Source organism: Phocoena phocoena, chromosome 1 (genome assembly GCF_963924675.1).
Source record: "Phocoena phocoena chromosome 1, mPhoPho1.1, whole genome shotgun sequence".
NCBI lineage: Eukaryota > Metazoa > Chordata > Mammalia > Artiodactyla > Phocoenidae > Phocoena > Phocoena phocoena.
Genome location: NC_089219.1, coordinates 126,722,627 through 126,745,012, shown reverse-complemented (window position 1 = coordinate 126,745,012; position 22,386 = coordinate 126,722,627). Strand labels below are relative to the sequence as shown.

The 22,386-nt window shown below is 39.8% G+C and overlaps 1 protein-coding gene across 1 annotated transcript in view; it reads left to right on the top strand.

Moving 5' to 3' along the window:
- Positions 1-3,927: 3,927 nt before the first annotated feature.
- F5 (coagulation factor V) overlaps positions 3,928-22,386 on the top strand; it is an 85,336-nt gene continuing 66,877 nt past the window's right edge. Inside the window, exons 1-3 of the mRNA XM_065880487.1 lie at positions 3,928-4,085; positions 7,986-8,077; positions 16,363-16,485. Of these exons, the coding sequence (XP_065736559.1) occupies positions 3,928-4,085; positions 7,986-8,077; positions 16,363-16,485 (373 nt within the window). The remainder of the gene's footprint in view (positions 4,086-7,985; positions 8,078-16,362; positions 16,486-22,386) is intronic.

Below are 22,386 nucleotides of genomic sequence, written 5' to 3'. Positions count from 1 at the left end.
GCTTGCTGTCTGTGAAAGCTTTTAGACCTCTGCTGTGAGGCTTCAAGAGAAGCCTCTGGATGGCACCAGAGGCTGCAGAAGACTAAGGATCGAGACAGGAAGGTACATGTCACTGTAGACCTTCCCTCCACCAGTCATTCTCCCCCAGAGGACCCAAAGACCAATACCAATGTCTAATTAAAAGGATTCCCCCAAATGCCATGTTCTATTATTTGACATTTTGTTGAATAAGATCTGTGTCCGTCACTTTTCGTACATGAATGTAATGCACAATCACAGTAGTCCCAATTACAAGCTCAACCCTTCAGTGAGCAAATATGTATCTTACCACCACCATAACCACACAAGGAAATCAGAGAAGCAGAAAAATGTCTTCATCACCTGAGTGTGTTTTACACGTTCTTTAATTCACATGCTTAATAAATAGGTTATTGAAAGTTACACAGTAGTTGTCTGAAACTGATACAAAAAATATAGAGCCAAACAATATAGTTGTCCTCTCTGTGAAATGTGAGGCAATGAACACGTCACACAGACTAAGTAAACATGCAAATAAAAATGCAAATAAAACATGCAAATAAAAATGATGAAAGTCTAACTAAAGGTTACAAGATTTTGCAAGAATTTTGGTAGTCATACAGACTGCCAACAAACACATGAAAGAATGCTCAACATCATTAATCATTAGAGAAATGCAAATCAAAACTACAATGAGATATCACCTCACACCAGTCAGAACTGCCATCATCAAAAAACCTAGAAACAATAAATGCTGGAGAGGGTGTGGAGAAAAGGGATCCCTCTTGCACTGTTGGTGGGAGTGTAAATTGATACAGCCACCATGGAGAACAGTATGGAGGTTCCTTAAAAAAACTACAAATAGAACTACCATACGACCCAGTAATCCCACTACTGGGCATATACCCTGAGAAAACCATAATTCAAAAACAGTCATGTACCAAAATGTTCATTGCAGCTCTATTTACAATAGCCCGGAGATGGAAACAACCTAAGTGTCCATCATCGGATGAATGGATAAAGAAGATGTGGCACATATATACAATGGAATATTACTCACCATAAAAAGAAACGAAACTGAGCTATTTGTAACGAGGTGGATGGACCTAGAGTCTGTCATACAGAGTGAAGTAAGTCAGAAAGAGACAGACAAATACCGTATGCTAACACATATATATGGAATTTAAGGGAAAAAAATGTCATGAAGAACCTGGGGTAAAACAGGAATAAAGACACAGACCTACTAGAGAATGGACTTGAGGATATGGGGAGGGGGAAGGGTAAGCTGTGACAAAGCGCGAGAGAGGCATGAACATATATACACAACCAAACATATGGTAGATGGCTAGTGGGAAGCAGCCGCATAGCACAGGGAGATCAGCTCGGTGCTTTGTGACCTCCTGGAGGGGTGGGATAGGGACGGGGGGAGGGAGGGAGACGCAAGAAGGAAGAGATATGGGAACATATGTATATATATAACTGATTCATTTTGTTGTAAAGCAGAAACTAACACACCATTGTAAAGCAATTATACTCCAATAAAGATGCTAAAAAAAAAAAAAGAATTTTGGTAGTAACCTTGGGATTTAGGGACACATTGCTTTTAAAAAGTTTCACTCATATACTGTACATAGCATGTCTGACTGCTTACTTTATGCCAATCACTAGGCTCCGTGTTATAGGACGATGATTATCACCCTGTCTCCTGAGTCAGAATCTGCCTTTTGTAAAATCGTCCCAGGGAATTCTGATGGTTTATCAGCTTTGCGAACCACTGATATTATAGATACAGAAGGATAAGGCATTCACTGTTCCTGTTCTTGAATAGCTTATAATCTAGTTGGGGACACAATAGACACCAATGCAAAGTGATAGAGAGTAGTCAACATCAGTATGTTATTTGAAGCATGTGGTAGGAATTCATAAAATGGAAAAGTCAAGTTGGCCCAGAATCAAGGAGATAGAACTCTGATTGGACTTTAGAGAGTGGACAGTCTGAGTTGATCAAATAATATTGGCCAAGAAGCAAAGACAGAGACCATATGTTGAGGAGACTGAAGACATCATAGACATCTCATGTGAGGTGCTGCATTACAATTTATTGAATCTGTTGAGACAAATCATAGAAGCTTGGAGGCGTGTAGATTCAGGGGACCCAGGATAAGTCATAATGATGCTTCAGACAAGATAATTTTCAGATTCTCTATAAATAGCAAAATCATATCTTAAGGCCACGTGAAATAGCAAGATCCTCCAAGATACATAAAGGGCCCTGGAGGCAGGAAAAATATAATCATAGTAATCAACACGTGCTGTGTGCTTTCCCACTGCTAGGAATTATATACTTCACAGTGTTCTTTCATCCTCCCAACCACCCTATTGGAAAAAACTGTTATGATCATCCCTGTTTTGCAGGTGTCAAAATTGAGCTCCAGAGAGGTTGTGTAACATATCCAAGAGAACACAGCTAGTAAGTGGGATTGAAATCTGGTCTGATTCTCTCAGTGAAGCTCTTTAAGCCTTCTCCTCTGTCACTGCCTTAGGTGGCCACAGGCCCTTATCAAGACAGAACTGTGCAACAGACAAAGACAAATATCATATATCGCTTATATGTGGAATGGAAAAAAATGATGCAAAGGAACTTACTTACAAAACAGAAATAGACTCACAGACATAGAAAACAAACTTACGGTTACCAAAGGGGAAAGGGGGGAGCAATAAATTAGGAGTTTGGGATTAAAATATACACACTACTATATATAAAATAGGTAAACAACAAGGACCTACTGTATAGCACAGGGAACTCTACTCAATATTTTATAATAACCTATAGTGGAAAATAATCTAAAAATTATATGTATATATATATTCGTATATATATATATTCATATATATGAATCACTTTGCTGTATACCTGAAACTAACACAACATTGAATCAACTATATTTCAATATACATGTATATCTTTTAAAAGACAGAACTGGGCTTCCCTGGTGGCGCAGTGGTTGAGAATCTGCCTGCCAACGCAGGGGACATGGGTTCGAGCCCTGGTCTGGGAAGATCCCACATGCCGCGGAGCAGCTGGCCCCATGAGCCACAATTACTGAGCCTGCGTGTCTGGAGCCTGTGCTCCGCAACAAGAGAGGCCGCGATAGTGAGAGGCCCACGTACCGCGATGAGGAGTGGCCCCCACTTGCCGCAACTAGAGAAAGCCCTCACACAGAAACGAAGACCCAACACAGTCAAAAATAAATAAAAATAAACAAATAAAAGACAGAACCGTGCATGGGTAGAAGTCAGTAAAGTGGGCCAGGCCAGCAGGCCCCATTCACGTGACCATCCCCTTGCTTCTTCACCACCTGAAAATACAATATTTCTGTGCCCGGTAACAGGGCATAGGGCCCTCTTCCTCAGATCAGAAGGAGAGCAGTGTGGTGAAGGGATTTGGGTCCCACTGCCCTGGGAATTGCAGAGCGCCTGGTAAGTGTGAACTCTGCCCCAGGCAGTGTTTATGGTGGCAGGGTCTGATGAGGGGCTACTGAGCCGTGGGGTCAGCAGATGGAAGCTGGCGGGGACAGTGTTGCCCCGTCTCATGAATCCCCGAGCACTGCCCTGCCTGCTAGAGCCGCTGATTGCTGCCCTTTCTCCACTGGTAGTAAAACAGTCACTAACCTGGTTGCTCTCCCTAATACCTCCTGTCATCTGGAGCAGTGACCTAGTCAACCCCCAGCCTGGAAAGGCCCCAGGAGGTGGGGACAGCGCGGGCTGCAGCTGCCGCGACGCCTGGGGGAGCTGTAGAGGAGGAGGACACTGCCACCCGCAGCCGCGCGGCGCTCACTGCAGTCCCGACAGCGGCCAAGCCCGGCCAAGCCGGGCGCAATCGGCTGAGGCAGAGGCAGGAAAGGAAACATGTTCCCAGCTTGCCCTTGCCTCTGGGTCCTCGTGGTCCTGGGCTCCAGCTGGGCTGGCTGGGGGAGCCTAGGGGCTGAAGCAGCGCGGCTAAGGCAGTTCTACGTGGCTGCTCAGAGCATCAGCTGGAACTATCGCCCCGAGTCCACATACCCTAGGTAAGGCAGGCATGGCGACCGGTGGGCTGCTCCAGGGAGGACAATCTATTTCTTTTAGAGAGCATTCCCTTTGCAATTGCATTGCTTTTTTTTTTTTTTTTTTTTTTTACTTCAGGTAGGTAAATACAATTAATAGAAGAGCATAACGAATAAATTAAGCTTGGTGTATGCTCATTTTGCCTCCAATAATACAAGTTTATCATTCTGAGGATATAGAAAATAGTGTTTGGCTAGATGCTGTTTCAAGTTTGCTGTTAATACAGTTTTGTTAGTATGATTGATAGTTGATTTAATATATTGATTGATTCAAAAGCACCAGGTACCTACCTCTTCACTCCTGTTCCAGATTTTTAGTAGTCTAGTATTTTATTAAACTTCTAGTTACATATGATTTATTCCATGCCCACATAACTTCATCTTCTAAAACTAAAGGTGTACACTGTATACTTTATTATAAGCAGGTTATTCGATAACAACTGCCATAATTTTGTTGTTTTCTTATAAATGACTTTCAAAACATCATCAGTTCATAAAAATGCAACATTGTTGTTCTTGTTCTTTTTTCTGCTTCCTGTGACTCTTCATTTTTCTCTCATTCTTAATCACTCCCTGGGATATGGTCTACTCTGGCTATTTTGATAGAGTCACTATTAAAAGGCATATGTGACTTAGAGGGGGGTTAAATAATAAAACTGTATTTGAGTTGCAAACTATTTTTCCTAATTGAAAGGTTAAAAATAAGACTTCACAGAAATTAAACAAATCATAGGTTCTACTCAATATTTCCAGTTAGTTATGTTTTTATTTCTTTTAATGGTAAACCTCTTAGTGTGACTTAAGTTTTTTTGTAACTTAACATCACAGTTTAAGCAATTGTGAAAGATGTGTTCCTCTTTTACAGTTTCGAAACCAAAGCAATCTGCCAAGAAGATATTGTGATGTTTTAAGCCTTTTAGTGTATAACATTACCCTTTCAAAACCTTTTCTTTGTAATTGGGTTATTTTGGAGGGCATTGCCTCTTGGTCTTATAATAATAAGAAGTCCCTCTTTTTTCTTGTACAAAAAAGGAGGACTTCTTATTTAAATATTGTACATTTAAATACATTTAAAATATTGTATTTCAAGGTGATAATCTAGGTCACACCCACACCCTTAGAGAACTGCTGCTAACTGAAACCCCAAAGGAAGTAGCAGTCTTTCCAACATCAATTGTCCTGCTCTTGGGTAGAACACTAACTTGGTCGCTGGCTTTCCTGTGTCACACTGTGCTTATGCTTTGGAGTTTGTTCTTTCTTCTGTAATTAACAACAAGAATAACAAGCAGAATTTTGGAGGCAGAATCACATAGGGCAAAACCCTGATTCATATGGTGAATTCACATAGGAAGCCATGATTGGTCATCCTATCCTCTCTGTGGCTGAGTTTCCAGAATTCTGGGAAGAGTTGTTCCTCTGGTATTAATTACTGAGTCAAAACCATACAGTGATAATCCAGACCAACTGTCCATATTTTTGAACCTCAAATCATGTCATTTCTTTCTAGTACTTTTATGTGAAAAGTCTAACCTTGTATCTGGCTGCTTAAACTAAGAACTTGTTCTAAATTGTCCTACATCTAGAGCTATAATGATACTCACTATAAAGAAATCAACATAGACAACTCCATCCTTTGCTAAAGTGTATTTTAGCACAAAGCAAAGATCTTTCCTTATTTCATGTAATATTGGCAGGACAGTGCCTTTTAGAGGTGAAATATATCTTTTATTCTTGCTCTGGGGCTGAAGTGAATGTTTTTGAAAATTTCCCTAAGGAAACATGTTCAATCACATGTATATAGTAACAGATATTGAAAAAAATACATATGTATTTTTTCTCATGTTCTAGCTTTATATGATTTTATTATGAATAAATCATCCTTAAATAGTCCTCATAAATGGAGAATTCATCATGCATATTGTTTGAATTCATGTCATCTTTAACTTTCAGACAAATTATTTTCCAATAGCAATTCAATTGTTCAAATTAAAATAAATATACCTCAGTATGCACACATAATATACACAGGGAAACATATTAGGAAACACACCTCTATTAAAATTACTCCACATAAAAGACTAATTTTTCTTAGTAAAGATTTAATACTGTCACCTATACTCCTGTATTTAAAGATCTAAGGTTAGGGACGGGAGCTATGTTTCAATTGTACATAAAACTAAACACACAAAATTACCACCACAGATAAATAAAAATGGACCTCCACATTAGGGACACAAACTAACATACAGAATCCTAGGGTTCTTGGGCTCTAAAAACTCTATGAGGTTGTTTAATTCATTTTCAACTTTCATGTTTTAACTTCTTACTTTTCCCCACACCCAAAGCACCAATACCCCTAGCAAATAGTTGTCTAGTTTCTACTTGAATGCTTCCAGTGACTGAGAACCCACCGCCTTCAATAGCTTGCCATTCCAACAATACTTACTCATGCCTCCTTTAATTCTGTTTCCAAATATGAACACAGTTCTTGTATCTTACATTTTAAAATTATGAGAATGACTATAATTACAGATTTTTCTGCTCACCGGGAAAACCTAAAAGCTCAAATCCAATTTTCATTATATTTTAAAAATACCACTAGCTAACACGCATTGAATATTTACAATGTGCCAGCTCTAAACCTTTTGTAGGTATTAACTTATTTAAAACTTGTAACAGTTCTGTGAGGGAGATTTTACTATTCGTCCCAGCTCACAATGATAGAAACAGAGGCACAAATTGATTAAATAAACTTTTCAAGGTTATATAGTTAACAAGGGGTAGACACAGGATTCAAACCCAGACACTCTGAATCTACAACCAGTTCTCTTAGCTTCTGTGCTACATAGACATCATGGCAAATGTGATTAGTATCCCTCTCTGTTACGCCCTAATTATAGTGGGGCCACTCTCTGGATTAGGAAGCATAACAGAGCCAATATGGGCAACTGGTTTAGACATTGGTAAGAAATTTCCCCTAATTATCTTTCCTTCATCTTTGAGTTTAAGACAAGGATAGGAGTCATGTGCCCATCTTTAGAGACACTGAAGAAAAAGATGGGAAAGTATCCCAGTACTCTCCCTGCTGCCCTCTCTCTGAATTTTTAACCATGAAAACAGTCATCCCTTGGTATCTGTGGATATGGAACCCACAGATACAGAGGGATAACTGTACTAGTCTGTTTTATATAAGGGACTTGAACATCTACAGATTTTGGCTCCAGGGTCATCCTGAACCAACCTCCCACAGATACCAAGGGATGACTGTCCAATGGTTTTTGAATCCTGGCTTTGCCATTATCAACTGATTCTCCTTGGGCAAGTTACTTAAACTTTCTGAGACTTAGTTTTTTCATTTGTTTGTTTCCTATATGAATCTCAGGGTCTTGACTCCATTAGCTATCTTCAACTTCTCAGCGAGAAATAGAGTCCACCAAATCAATTGTTCTTTACAATGTTCCCCAGTCACATAAGACTGTATTTGACTGATGAGTTGAAAAACAGCTCACATATTTATTCATAAAGGATTTGGTCATGTCTTTAATCGTTTAAAATCTAAGCCTAAAGTTTGGGTTCACACTGTCATCTTGGGTTCTATTTTAGAAAATTGATTCTGAGTAACAGGATTGGTTAGGGAAGACTAAATTTGTGAAAGAATGGTTATCACAACAGAATATTCTTGAAGACACCAATAATTATTTTATTAACTTCGCTTACTGTTCATATTTATAAGACCTTGGGCTTCTGAACTGCAGTTAAAAATACTGTTATTTCTAGTAAAAGTCTGAGGACATGAGAGATATATTTTGGTGTAATGTGCGAAGTAGATGTCATGTAAGCCTTTCAAATTTATTTTATTTCCAGTTCGAATACTTCTGCAACCTCCTTTAAGAAAATTGTCTACAGAGAGTATGAAGCATATTTTCAGAAAGAAAAACCACGATCCACAACTTCAGGTAAGCCTGAAATATATTTTTCAATTTTAAAGATAAATCTCTATGGATAACTTGATATTCATATATATCTAAAATATTCACTTAGTGATATTTTATAGAAATGTGTGTTCTTGTTATTTTGGCTAGATAATTGGTAGAGCTCTTATTCATAGTATTGAGAATTGAGAAAAGCAAAGCATTAAGCCAAACTAGGGGCCCCTCTGAGCATGGGGCCCTGTGCAATTTCATGGGTCTCATGCCCATGAAGCCAGCTGTTTTTAACTGTGATTTAAAAAAAAACTAAACAAAACTTCTAAGTGTTTGAATTTTTATTCACTCATCTAACGAACTATTATTGAACACCTGCTGTGGGTGCTAAATTGAACTAGGCACTATGGATGCCACGCTGGACAAGGGGGACACATCTCCTGCCTTCCTGGAGCTTATGGTCTAGTTTAATGAGCACAGATGAGTCTTAGCAAATGATCATTTGCTGGGTCCCAAGACTCATTTAAAGGAACTGTGTATGGCTGGTTCTTTTGCATCTATCTTTCCCATCTCTTCTGTTTTATTTAGTGTGATGTATATAACAGCTATAATTTTTAGAGAAAAAATCTCCTCTTTTTTTCCTAACCTCTTTTTTAATTAAGGACAGTAGGCTGAATGGGTTTCTGGGATCGTAAATATGGTAACATAGTTCACAGAACTGATAAAGGCCATTAAGAGAGAACTTCCTCCAGTTAGGTCCCCTAGTCAGTAATTCACTCATCCTTCCCCCCAACCAGGTGAAGACCTGTCATCTTCCCCAGACTCGTCCTTCTATCTCTTTTATTCATTCCATCTTGTTCTGCCTCCTCCTCAGATCTCCCTTTATCTTCAATCTTTCCTTAAATGGAGACTTCCCTTCCGTCAAAAATCCTCAACAATAAAACAGAACACAACTTATGTTCAAACTAACATCCGGTCTCAAAAAAAGTCTCCCCTTGACTCTGTCTGCCTTTTCTCCCCTTTCCTTCACTACCAATTTCCTGTGTGATTGGTACATTTCATTCTCTATCATATCAAATTACTCTCCAAAAAGGGGCCCCATGACCTCTTAGATGCCAGACCAATGGTTTCTTTCCAGTTATTTTCCCACTTGATATTACTAGGACATGTAATGCTCCCCCTTCTTGAAACTCTCTCTTTACCTTGTTTCCCTGGTGCCACTTCCCCTGCTAACGGAGATGGAATGGAAATGAATGGAAGGTGAGGAAATGTAAGTAGGAGGAACTTACATAGATAACTCTTTCCTGAAACTTGGCTCCAAATGGGAGGAGAAATAGGGTAGTTCTGGGAGGGAATGAGGGGTTTAAGGATATTTTAAGAGTTTTATTTAAAAAAGAAGGACAGTGACTTAAAATAATCTAAGTGCTCAAGGGAAGAATCCAAGAGAAAAGGAGAGGATAAAAACATCTGAGGGAGAATAACTGATGGAGCCAGACTCAGAAGAAACAGGAAGTGATGTGATTCAAAGCTGGGTTGGATCAGCCTGAGGTGGAAGAGATACTAACCTTCATGGGGGGCTGGGTGGGGAGCCTGGCAAGGGACCAGGTGAGTAACCTTTTATTAATAAAATTACTAATAAAATTACGTTTGTCATTTTGGTCAGGAAATTAAAGTATCTCCTGTCCTCTACAGACTCTGTAGTCTATTCATTTTTATAGATCCAGCTTCAAGCTTAGTATGTACAGTAGATATTTAAGAACTATTTAATTAAGTTAAGTTGTGAGTGGGTAAAGGGAAGACGAGTTGGGAAACACATTCATTAGGCCTGGGAAAAGAGGAATTGGGCAGAGATTCAGAGCTCTCCTTTTTGTGACTTTTGCCAAGTTCACTGAATCTGAATGTGCTGTGTCAGCCATTGTGCCGAGTGCAGTAAGGGATAGAAGGACCAGTGCCAGCCTGCAGACTGCCTTTTAGGTCAGGTGTCCCCAACCCCCAGGCCACAGACTGGTACCAGTCTGTGGCCTGTTAGGAACCGGGCCGCACAGCAAGAGGTGAGCAGGGAGCCAGAGAAGTTTCATCTGTATTTAGAGCCGCTCCCCATTGCTCACATTACCGCCCAAGCTCCGCCTCCTGTCAGATCAGCGGCAGCATTAGATTCTCATAGGAGCGCGAACCCTACTGTGAACTGTGCACGCGAGGGATCTAGGTTGCGCGCTCCTTATGAGAATCTAATGCCCAATGATCCGAGGTGGAGCTGAGGCAGTGATGCTAGCACTGGGGAGTGGCTGCAAATACCGATTATCATTAGCAGAGAGGTCTGACTGCCCAGAGACCATAATAAATCAATTTCCTGCAGACTCATATCAAAACCCTATCAGTGAGTGGCAAGTGACAATTAAGCTGCCTCTTACGAAGTAGACCGGACATAAGCGGCACACTTCGGGTGTCACTGTCTCCCAACTCCCCCAGATGGGACCATCTAGTTGCAGGAAAACAAGTGCTGGGCTCCCACTGATTCTGCATTATGGTGAGTTGTATAATTATATATTTCAGTGTAATGATAATAGAAATAAAGTGCACGATAAACGCAATGCGCTTGAATCATCCCCAAACCATCCCCTGCCCTGGTCCGTGGAAAAACTGTCTTCCACGAAACCGGTCCCTGGTGCCAAAATGGTTGGGGACTGCTGTTTTAGGTGATACAGAGGCATCAATCATTTTTTAAAATTAATTTTTATTGGAGTATGGTTGCTTTACAGTGTTGTGTTAGCCTCCACTGCACGACAGAATGAATCAGCCATACACATACAGATAGCCCCTCCCTTTTGGACTTCCCTCCCATTTAGGTTACCACAGTTTATTAGGTAGAGTTCCCTGTGCTCATTTTTGAAGAGGAGAAGACTGTGACCAAAATCCTTGGAGCTGATTAATTTTGTAGTGATTTCCTGATTCAACTTCATAAGTTAGAAGTAGACCTTGACAGTTGATTTATGTTTAAGCCTGGTACACTTAAAAGATTACCTTTGTCAACCCCAGTGTATCTCATCACATATTTGTTTTATGTGAACTCTGAGGCATTTTAACATTCATTTTCATGCAACCTCTTCCTGAACTCCCAAAGTTGCTTAATTATGAACCTTGGAGCACAGGGGTGGTGTCTTATTCATCTCTGTAACCCTATAATAATTGATACTAGGAGGCAAACCTGATGTAAAGGAAAAGTCTCAGATTTTTAATAAGATCTGGTGTGAACACTGCCACTGACTATGTGGCCTTCCCCATTCCATTGCCTAGTTCTGTGTTCTTTGTACCTTTTGCTTATTTCCTGCTCCACCCATCTGGTGGGTATGATTCTAGCCATGTGCCCCATTTCTCCAGCATGAGCCCAGAAGTTATTGTAATTACAGGTGGGGCTAAGGCTACAGGACTGGAGGTCTGATGAGACACCTGTCCAGTGAGGTTTGTGGACATGTGGACAGGTGGAGGGGCCAGGCTCATTTTCAGAAATCCTGTCTTGGGCTCTAAAACGGCTAGTTTTGAGTCTCTGTGTATTTTCCAGGAAGATTATGAAATGTTTGTCCCCAAAGGGGTTTTATATTAACAGCAACAATGGGCCGCCCTGTATCCTGCAACACATTATTCACCTGAGAGCAGGGGATTGCCTTAGCTGACCTCCTGTAGTCCTTTCCAACTCCCAAACTGCAAGAAATTGGGCACATGCTGTGCTAACTTCCCGGGATCTCAAGATAGGCTACTCCTTCCCCCAATTTGGCTTTGGGCACTGAGGAGAGGGTGGAAAAGGTCTTAGGCCATCTGGCTAATGGAGGAACTAAACAGCAGCTCAAACAACGTTCAGCCATGTGTTTGCCTACATGCATGAAGGTATTTGGTTTGTATTTATAAGAACATCCCTTTGTTTTGCTTTAATTCTGAAGAAGCAGATAGGGAGGCTAAATAAATATTGCAAAGAACTCATTGCAGTAAGAGGTTAAATCACTTAGAAGACTTATTCTGGGCATCTGGCATTTGCAGCCATGTGATGCCAACAAACAAATCAACCGAGCAAGGCAACCACGGCAACGAAATGCAGTGGACAACGTGACAGCAGTCAGCACCTGATTGGGCTCAGGGGCATTCTGGGCCGTGGGAGTAGCCAGTGGGGACTTCTGCTGGGAGCTAGGACTGAGGGTAGCAGCCAGAAGAGAGGGGTCAGCCAGTGGAGTCAGATGTGGCCAGGAGTCAAAAATGGTGTGGATGTTGGGACTGTTCCAGGAAAGTGGGGGATCTGACCCGCCCTGCAGAAGGTGCTAGAGAAAGCTTTGCTTCAAGAGTCCAGAGAACTGAGTTCTACACCCAGCAATGCCACCCAGTCACTCTCCGCACCCACTTCCCAGGCTTTGTAACCATCTCTATAATGAGGATTAAACTATGTGGCCTCCATGGTCCTGTGCAGAACTAACATAAGAACACACAAACAAAAAGCTTCAGGCACAAGGTCAATATAAACTCTAGGACTGGAGTTCAGTGAAAGGAATAAGTGGGTGGAAAGATAGGAGTTGGGGAAAGATAGGACCTCTATCTCAGAGATCACATTTTATCAATGCTAATAGGAAATTAGTTTTCTATTGCTGTAACACATTACCACAAACTTAGGGGCATAAAACAACACAAATGTATTATCTTAGAGCTCTTGAGGCCAGAAGTCCAAAATGAGTTTCACTGGGTTAAAATCAAGGTGTTCGTAGAGCTCTATTCCTTCTAGAGGCTCTAGGGGAGAATCGTTTCCTTGCCTTTTCCAGTTATTAGAAGCCACCTGCACTCATGGGCTCATGGCCCCTTCCTCCGTCTTCAAAGCCAGCAGGTAGCATCTTCCAATTGCTAACTCAGATACTCCTGCATCCCTTTTATGAGAGATTTTATGATTACATTGGGTCCACCTGGATAATCCAGGAAACTCTCTCCGTCTCAACATCTTTAACTTAATCACACCCACAGAATCCATTTTGCCATATAAGGTAGCATATCCATGGGTCCCAGGGATTAAGTCAGGGACATCTCTGGGAGGCCATTATCCTGCCTACCACACCCACCAAACAAAACCCTCCCACGACATCCTCCATTTCAGAGAATGGCACCCTCATCCACCCAGCCCTCCAAGCCAGAACCTCACCAGCCATCCATGGCAACTTGATCTCCCTCATCCTCCACTCCATGTTCAACCCATCAAGTCCTGACAATTTGATTTCCTAAATAGCTCTCTAATACATTCTCTCCTTATTATCTCCATTGCCCTAACCTTAAACTAGGCCAAGTCACCAACATCTCTCTCCTGGAGCCTTCTATCTATTCTCCCAACATTCACTCTGGTTTCTCCACACTCCACACTCCACAAATGCAGCCAGAGGTTTAAAAACCAATATGTGGTTCATGTCACATCCCTGCTTCCAGATACTCTTAGGTTAAAACACAAAAGTCTAAGAGGCCTACAAGGCCCTATGTGACTGGACCTCTGATCATGCCTTTGGCTTCACTTTCTGCCTATCTCTCTTACCTACTAAGCTCTAACTTCCCATGGCTGTCAGTTCTCTGAATAGGCCAAGTTTTCTGGCACCTCAGGGCCTTCGCACATGCTAATCCCACTCCCTGAAATGCCCTTGTGTATCCCTTTGCCTCTTTGCCTTTGGACTTCAGTTAATGCATCACCTCCTCAGGGAAGCATTTCCCAACCCTGATTACCTCCCCGCTTCTAAGATTAGACTAGATGCTTCTGTCAAATGCTCTTAAGAGAATCCTGTACTTTTCTTTCATAATATGAACCACAGTTTGTAATTCAATATTTGTGTGATCATTTGTTAAAATCTGTCTTTCCTTCTATTTTCTAAGCTCTATGAAGGCAGGGGGTACATCTATTTTACTCACCATTGCAATTCTAACACCTAGGATAATGTGAGCACTCAAGATTTGTTGAATGAATGAATAACTACAAGGTGGGGGGCTGCAATACCAAGAGGTGGCTAAAAGCTCAGTATCTAGAATCACACAGATTTAAGTTTAAATCATGGATCTGCCTCTAATTAGCTGTATAATATTGGGCAAGATATTTAAATTCTCTGAGGCTCAGTTTCCTCATCTATAAAATAAAGATCTTACTATCTACCTTAAAGATGTATTGGGAGGTTTAATGTAAGGACTTAGAGTGCTCAGATATATCAAGAGGGACGTTTATAATTATCGCCACTGCAAACAAATGCCAGTTGAACTCCATGACTACTGTAACTTCCCTTTCCTGCTCCTGTGATTCCTAATGGGCAGAAACCAACCCCATGAGAGCTTATGGATGGCTTGGAAGTGAGAACAGTCAATTATCTGGAAGAGAGCTTTTGGTGACAGGTTCTCAAGCTTTAGAGGACATCAGAATTACTCAGGAGTACACATCTAAAATGCAGGTTCCCAAACCCCACCTCCAGAGACTCAGGTTCATTGAGGCTGAGATAGTATTTACTTGGGAGTCTGCCTTTTAGTTAGACCCTCACTGATTCTGATGCAGAGCATCCAAGGACTACACTTTGGGAAATTCTAATATATGATTCTTCAAAAACCTTACTCAAATATCAACTCTTCCCTTAACTCTGCAGACAGAACTGGTCCTTCATCCTCTCTGCTCCCGTAGCACCTGGCCCGTATCTCAGCAGTAGCTCCTACCGAATGTCTATCTCTAAACGAGCTTGTGATCTCCTTAAGGACAGGGACGATGCCTTATTTATCCATGTGGCCCCAGAGCCTAGCACAGTGCCTGGGATGTAGTAAGTGAAACCTCACTCTTGACTTCTGCACCCTAACCTGCTCAACCCGCTGTGTCCCCATCAAAGTAACTGATAACATTATTTATCCAGTTGCTCAGATCAAAAACCTTGGTGTCATCCTTGACTTCTCTCTCTCAAGTGCCACATCCAACTCCTCAGCAAATTTGCTGGCTCTACTGTTGAAATGTCCAGAATCCAACCTCTTCTCCCCACTTCATTGCTACACATGCTGGCCCAATACACTGTTGTCTCTCGTTTACACCACCTGTTCTGCTTCCACTCTTGTCACTACACAGAATATTTTGTACACAGCAGCTAGGATGAACTTTAAAAAATTATTTATTTATTTATTTATACAGCAGGTTCTTATTAGTTATCTATTTTATACATATTAGTGTATATATGTCAATCTCAATCTCCCAATTCATCACACACACACACACACACACACACACACACACACACACACACACCTGCTTTCCCCCCTTGGTGTCCATATGTTTGTTCTTTACATCTGTGTCTCTATTTCTGCCCTGCCAACTGGTTCATCGGTACCGTTTTTCTAGATTCCACATATATGCATTAATATATGATATTTGTTTTTCTCTTTCTGCCTTACTCTGTATGACAGTCTCTAGGTCCATCCATGTCTCTACAAATGACCCAATTTCATTCCTTTTTAGGGCTGAGTAATAGTCCATTGTATATATGTACCACATCTTCTTTATCCATTCATCTGTCAATGGACATTTAGGTTGCTTCCATGTCCTGGCTATTGTAAATAGTGCTGCAATGAACATTGGGGTGCATGTGTCTATTTGAATTATGGTTTTCCCTGGGCATATGCCCAGTAGATTGAACTTTTAAAACATATCAGACCATGTCTCTCTGTTGCACAAAGCTCCAGTGATTTCCCATTTCACTTAGAAGAAAATCCAGAGTCCTTACCATGGCCCATAGAGGGTGATCTGCCCCCTCCACCCCCAACTTTTCTCACTCTGGCCACACTGTTTGCCTGACTGTTCTTTGGATACATCAAGCTCCTGCCTCAGGGATTTTGAATTTGCCTCAGGACCAGAGAACAGTCTGATCTGCTCCCTGACTTCATTTAGGTCTCTGAGGTCTCCCCTTCAGAGAGATCTAAAGTAGCCAGTCACCCTTCTTACATTACCCTGTATAAATGAAAATGAACATCTTTCTTGACCCAAGATGGTAGTCTCCCCAGGAATGACAGTGGATCAGAATGGGGTAGACATGGTCAGAACTTTTTCTTCTACTCTCTTAACTAGCTTTGGGCCCAAGCCAAGTGTTTCTACCTTCCCATCCTTATCTGCCTGCGTGTAATATAGAGTTAATGAGCTGGCAAAGCCTTCTAGATTGAAGATAAACAGGTCAACCTCAGGACTGAGAGGAATGATGGCAATCACCGTGGGGTTTTCTTTATGTTTTTCTTGCTTAGCAGCTCTGTCTTGGTAATCCTGAACACAGACATATTTTAAATCCTTGTTTTCATAGGACTTCTCGGGCCTACTTTATACGCTGAAGTTGGAGACATCATGAAAGTTCACTTTAAGAATAAGGCAGACAAGCCCTTAAGCATCCATCCTCAAGGAATTAAGTACAGTAAATTCTCAGAAGGTAAGAGGAATTTAACATCCCTCTGACAAGGGAAAACTTACAACTCTTTACCACCTGTGTCAAACATTTTAAACCATATTGTTGACCAAGTTAGAGAAATCTCCTTTCCTGCAACTGGTAATTATAAAAGTTGCTGCCTTCGTAGATTTCAGAGAGGAAAATGAAAAAGTTCTGGGGTCATCTGGACCTCAGATTTTTGGTAGGTTCTTGATTTTTAATAGTTGGATGGGCAAGTTACCTAATCTTTATGAACTCCAATATGTTCATATGTACATATATTGCAAGAGGGGTTAAGGCAGGGGTCTACATACTTTTCTGTGAAGAGCCAGTAAATATTTTGGGCTTTGTGAGCTATGGAATCTCTGTTGCAACTACTCAACTCTACTCTTTAGTACAAAAGCAGCCATAGACGATATGTAAATGGATGCACGTGGCTGTGTCCCAATAAAACTTTATTTACAAAAACAGGCAGCTGACTGGATTTGGCTCATGAGACATAGTTCGAAATAGCAACATGGGGCTGGCCTGGCACACAGATGGCACTTAATAAGTGATATTTGGTGGTGACGGTGGCAGTAGTAGTAGTAAAATTTTGGACATACTGAAGTATTTAAGAACATAAGCTTTGAAGGCAGACTTAAATTCAAATTCCAGCTTTACAATTTCTGGTTCTATGACCTTAGCATCTCTGAGCCTTAGTTTTCTCATCTATAAAATGAGAACGATTATAATTTTAACCTTTCATAAGATTACTTTGAGGATCAAATGAGATCACTTAAGGTAACAAACTAAACATGGTGCCTGGAACCTGGTAAGCCCTCAATAAATAATGATAATGATGATGATGATAACAATGATGGTGAAGATCATGAAGATGGTGGTGATAAAACAGGATGGTAAGTACCCACGTTGATATTGTTCTGATTATTTCCATTATGTTGATGGTCAGACCACATTAAGCAGAGTTCTGCTAGGAACTGATATAAGAAAATTATCCATATTGTAATAGATATTGGTATAATAACGTTTAAAAATAAATTTTAACCCTTCATGATTCACAAATCTTCTTTTTCCCATGTGTTCCAGCCATTATACCTTTGAAGAGAGGAACTGGGTAGGAGAGTGGTTTACAATGTAGGTTCTGGAACTAGACATCTGGTGCAAATCCTGGCTGAGACACTTATTAGCTGTGTGACTTTTGAAAAGTTACTTAACCTCTCTGTGCCTCATCTTTCTCATCTATAAAATGGGGATAGTAATTACACTTACCTCATATAGGTTTGTTGTCATGAAAGATTAGAACAATGCGTGACATATAATAAGCACTTGATAAATATTAGCTATGATGGTAAAGGTAATTCTTCAATCAAAATGTGTTCAAATTCTAATGTTATATGTCAATTATATCTCAATTAAAAATTTTAAAATATGCTCAAATAATTTAATATTTATTTGACAATACAGGGATTAGAAAGTGACTTTTATATTTATTGTTTCCTATGTAAATTGTTATCAAACTCATTCTGACAACATATAAATGACTGATAATAAGTCAATGAACTAACCTCCCCAGGACTATTAGTATTATCACTCAATATTTGGCTTGAGGAAAAACAATGAAGCATTAACTGTAATTTCAGGCATCTTAAAAAGGCACTTTGGCAAGACTCTGGGTGAGATAGCATGCAATGGCATAGTGACATAGTGAAGAATCACCTACTTATAAGGATTCCAGATGACTGCATCAGGAATTCAGCAACACAATGCACAAGGGGAGAACCCTCAGAATGTCCCATGCAGGTTCTCTTTCAGGTGTGGGAGGAGGTAAGCGTTGTGGACTTTGTATTCTAGCTAAGCTGTTTGCACAGGGAATGAACCTTGCAACAGTATCCCCCTTCCTTTACTGTTTATTTGTCCCTACACTCCCCTATGGCCAGAATCACTTATGAGCAATTGTTTAAAATGCTCCCACCACTTCCATTGGTCACTTGGTTATTGCCCCTGGTTTCATGAGTCTGAGAAAGGTAAGCACAGATTGATGGGGAAAGTCAAATGTTATCTTAGAAATGAGATGCAAATCTAGTAAACAGCTAAAAAGTGTCCTTTGCGGTGAAAAATAAAAATAAAAAATAAGACAAGGCTTCTATTCATTTTATCATGCCCTCTCTGAGAATAAAACATCTCCTCCTCCTTCATGTCTGACACTCACCCTCACCCATAGCCTCCTTCTATGGTTTGAACTATTTTTTCAGAAGTGGAAATAAATTAACTACATGCTGAGTCAGCTACAAGAGAATCCAGATTCCTTTATCTCAGAGGTAGATATTTGAGAGATGAATGGTGAGAGGTTGAAACAATATAAGTGTCTTGAGAGCAGACTCAATTCTTGCCTGTGTGGCTGCTTGATCTAATCAGTGAATGATCCAACCTAGACAGCAATCTTCCTTATCTGGGAATTAATCCTTGAGCCCCACTAAAGATTTGGAGACCTACTGTCATCAGCTAGAAGAAAAGGTAGCCATGGAAAGAATGCTGGCTTTAGAGCCAGAATGACCTGGGTTTGAACCCTAAGTTTACCTAGAACATTTCCTTTATCTCTAACTCTCGGTTTTATATCTATAAAATGGGGATAGCAATTCCTCCCATCTAAAGTTATTGCAAGGGTTAGTCATAATATATGTTAAGGCTTTTGGCACATAGTTGCACACAATAAGGAGAGTGTTATTGCTGTGGTTCTTTCATGGTTGTTTATATTGCAGGCATTAAATTTTGTTTCCACAAGCTTAGACTGAATGAAGACCTTGGCTTTATACAGTGCTCGTCATTTTATTTCCACTCAAATGAAATAAAACTCCATGATGGAATTTAGATGACAAAAATGAACTAAAATTGCATAGAAAACTTCAGTTGTCCAGGAGGACATAACGAATGAGTTGTTTTGGATAAGAATGTTTTCCAGATAGTTTGAGGTTTCCTTCTTTAAGTGTAAAATACTTTCTTTTAATCACTTTGGATGCAAATCTTTCAAAATGTTATACTTTCCCAGACTTTTTTTAAAACAGAAGAGTAAGGAGGAAAATTCGAATCCCTTTCTAAACCATTACTTCCACTCTACTTTGAGATTTTACAAAGATCCACAAATGTTAGAACTGCGTTCAGTCTAAGAGTAAACAAACTACATTACTGTCTCTGGTATTGTCTACAGGTAAAGAGTCTCTGGTATTGTCTACAGGTAAAGACCCTGAGCTTTCATTCATGGATTATGTAATATTTATTTTGGTTGTCCAGGAACCTTGTTGCTTTTTTAATTCTTGGCTATGCTTTAGTTAGGAGATAATTGGAAATCTGAGTCCTGGCAAGGAAAGATGTTACTGTATTTAGTGTGGAAGTCTCATGATGGCCTTCCATCCATAAACGGGAAGCATCTGACATAAATGCCAAGTTGTAGCATAGTGTTTCCAAATTACTTCCAGTTGCACCCCGACCCCAGGTGTACAGCGTTACGTAGGGCAATGATGGGTAACCCTTTTGGCAGGATAGACAAACTGTGATTCATAAAAATGCTTACAAGAACATTCCTTTTAGAAATGTATTTAATAGGAATATGTTTTTAAACCAGTAAATAAAATATCTGCAGCTGTACTTAATCATTTTAAAACTTTTTATCACTAAAAGAATTTCAATTTGAGGCTAAAATTTTAGAAACTCTATAGCCAGTACATGCTGAACTGTTTGATTATAATGCTACACCTTTGAGCAAATTTTGTTGTCCAGTAAGATTCCTGAAGCTGTTTTGGTCCATTACCTTTAAAAGTTTGTTTCAGAGGGAATCTTAATATTATTCTTTGATTTATATTCTCACAATTTAAATGTGTGAGTTGCATTATGAGTACTATACAACGAAATTAGTTCTATAATATCCAGCTGTCTGCTGGTAAGCCAACTCTCCAAGTTATAAATAAATAAACGAGCAAGTAAATAAATAACTTTTCCACCAGAGATAGCTCTTTGCATCTAAGTGTTGCCAAATTCTCTATATGAAAAAATATTTTTTCAAAACATTCCAATGCTTGACATCATGTAGTCAATTACATTTTTCACTTTGCATCTGGGTATTTTGGGCTTATATAGATACTTCTTTGAGTATATGATAAATACCTGAAACAAATTGTAAGGGCTAATATAATAATTCTCGTAAATCTAAAAACTATGAACTCTCCTATGAAAGAGACTTGCATGCCCTGTGCGATGAAACCAGGCTCTTCACAAAACATCAGCACTCTAATTTGCCCACTGCCTAAATTACAGCTTCTAGAATGTTCTAGAAGGTATAAGAATAAAGAATGTTCTGAATCTTTAAATGCACACTGAACTGTTCACTAAGTTTATTAAATGGAGGGGAAAAGAGCTGTCCAAGAAAATAAATAACAAGGGAGGATTTCATGAACAAGCACCCTAATGGGTGACCAAAGTGGCTCTTTATGTAACTTCCCTTTTCCAAAGCTTGTACACACCATTTTACATTTGAAAAAAAAATACTCAGAGCCTCTTGGCAAATAATTAGCTCATCATGACAAGGGTAAACAAATCACAAAGCTGACTATGGACTAAGCAGGAAATGAACAGATTTGAAAAAATACGAAATAAAGGGCTGCCCTTGTATAAAGAATTTATTCTAGCAAGAAGCTAAACAAGGACTTTTTGTGCTCTAGCATAATAGTCTTTCCTGTCTATTTCTCATCTTTTCAGTTAAGAGTTTTAAACTTTTCGTTTTGATTACAAAGTCAAAATCAGATTTGCCAAAAATGTATTTCATAAATGCTTCCTCTAAATAGCTATTTATATTTCATACCTCATGTTATATAGGTTGCAAAATCAAATATACAACATGCCTGTTTTATTGTAGATGAAAGGTAAAAGAAAATGCTTTGGAATGAAAAGAATTAAAGCATTGAAAAATTATCCCCAAACTGTCTCATTAGTAATGCTCACTCAGTATAATTACAGAATCTATCGCCATATGCAAATTTATTTGTTTCAATATGTTCACAATTAATCTTTTAGTAGTACGGTAACAATTAAAATCATTCATTCAATTATTTGAAATTTATCTTATGTGTTTTTATAAATATTCCACTTATAATTCTCTATTTTTAATTTTTTGACTTTTATTTTATGTATTTTTTATACAGCAGGTTCTTATTAGCCATCCATTTATACAGTCAGTGTGTACATGTCAATCCCAATCTCCCAAATCATCACATCATCACCCCCACCCCCACGCCGCTTTCCCCGCTTGGTGTTCATACGTTTGTTCTCTACATCTGTGTCTCAATTTCTGCACTGCAAACTGGTTCATCTGTACCATTTTTCTAGGTTCCACATATATGTGTTAATAAATGATATTTGTTTTTCTCTTTCTGACTTGCTTCACTCTATAAGACAGTCTCTAGATCCATCCACGTCTCAACAAATGACCCAATTTCGTTCCTTTTTATGGCTGAGTAATATTCCATTATATATATGTACCACATCTTTATCCATTCGTCTGTTGATGGGCATTTAGTTTGCTTCCATGACCTGGCTATTGTAAATAGTGCTACAATGAACATTGGGGTGCATGTGTCTTTTTTTTTCAACTTTATTCTGTAAATTTATTTATTTATTTATGGGTACATTGGGTCTTCGTTACTGTGCACAGGCTTTCTCTAGTTGTGGTGAATGGGGGCTACTTTTCACTGCAGTGCGCGGGCTTCTCATTGCAGTGGCTTCTCTTGCTGTGGAGCACAGGATCTAGGCACACGGGCTTCAGTAATTGTGGCACACAGGCTCAGTAGTTGTGGCACACGGGCTTAGTCGCTCCACGACATGTGGGATCTTCCCTGACCAGGGCTCGAACCC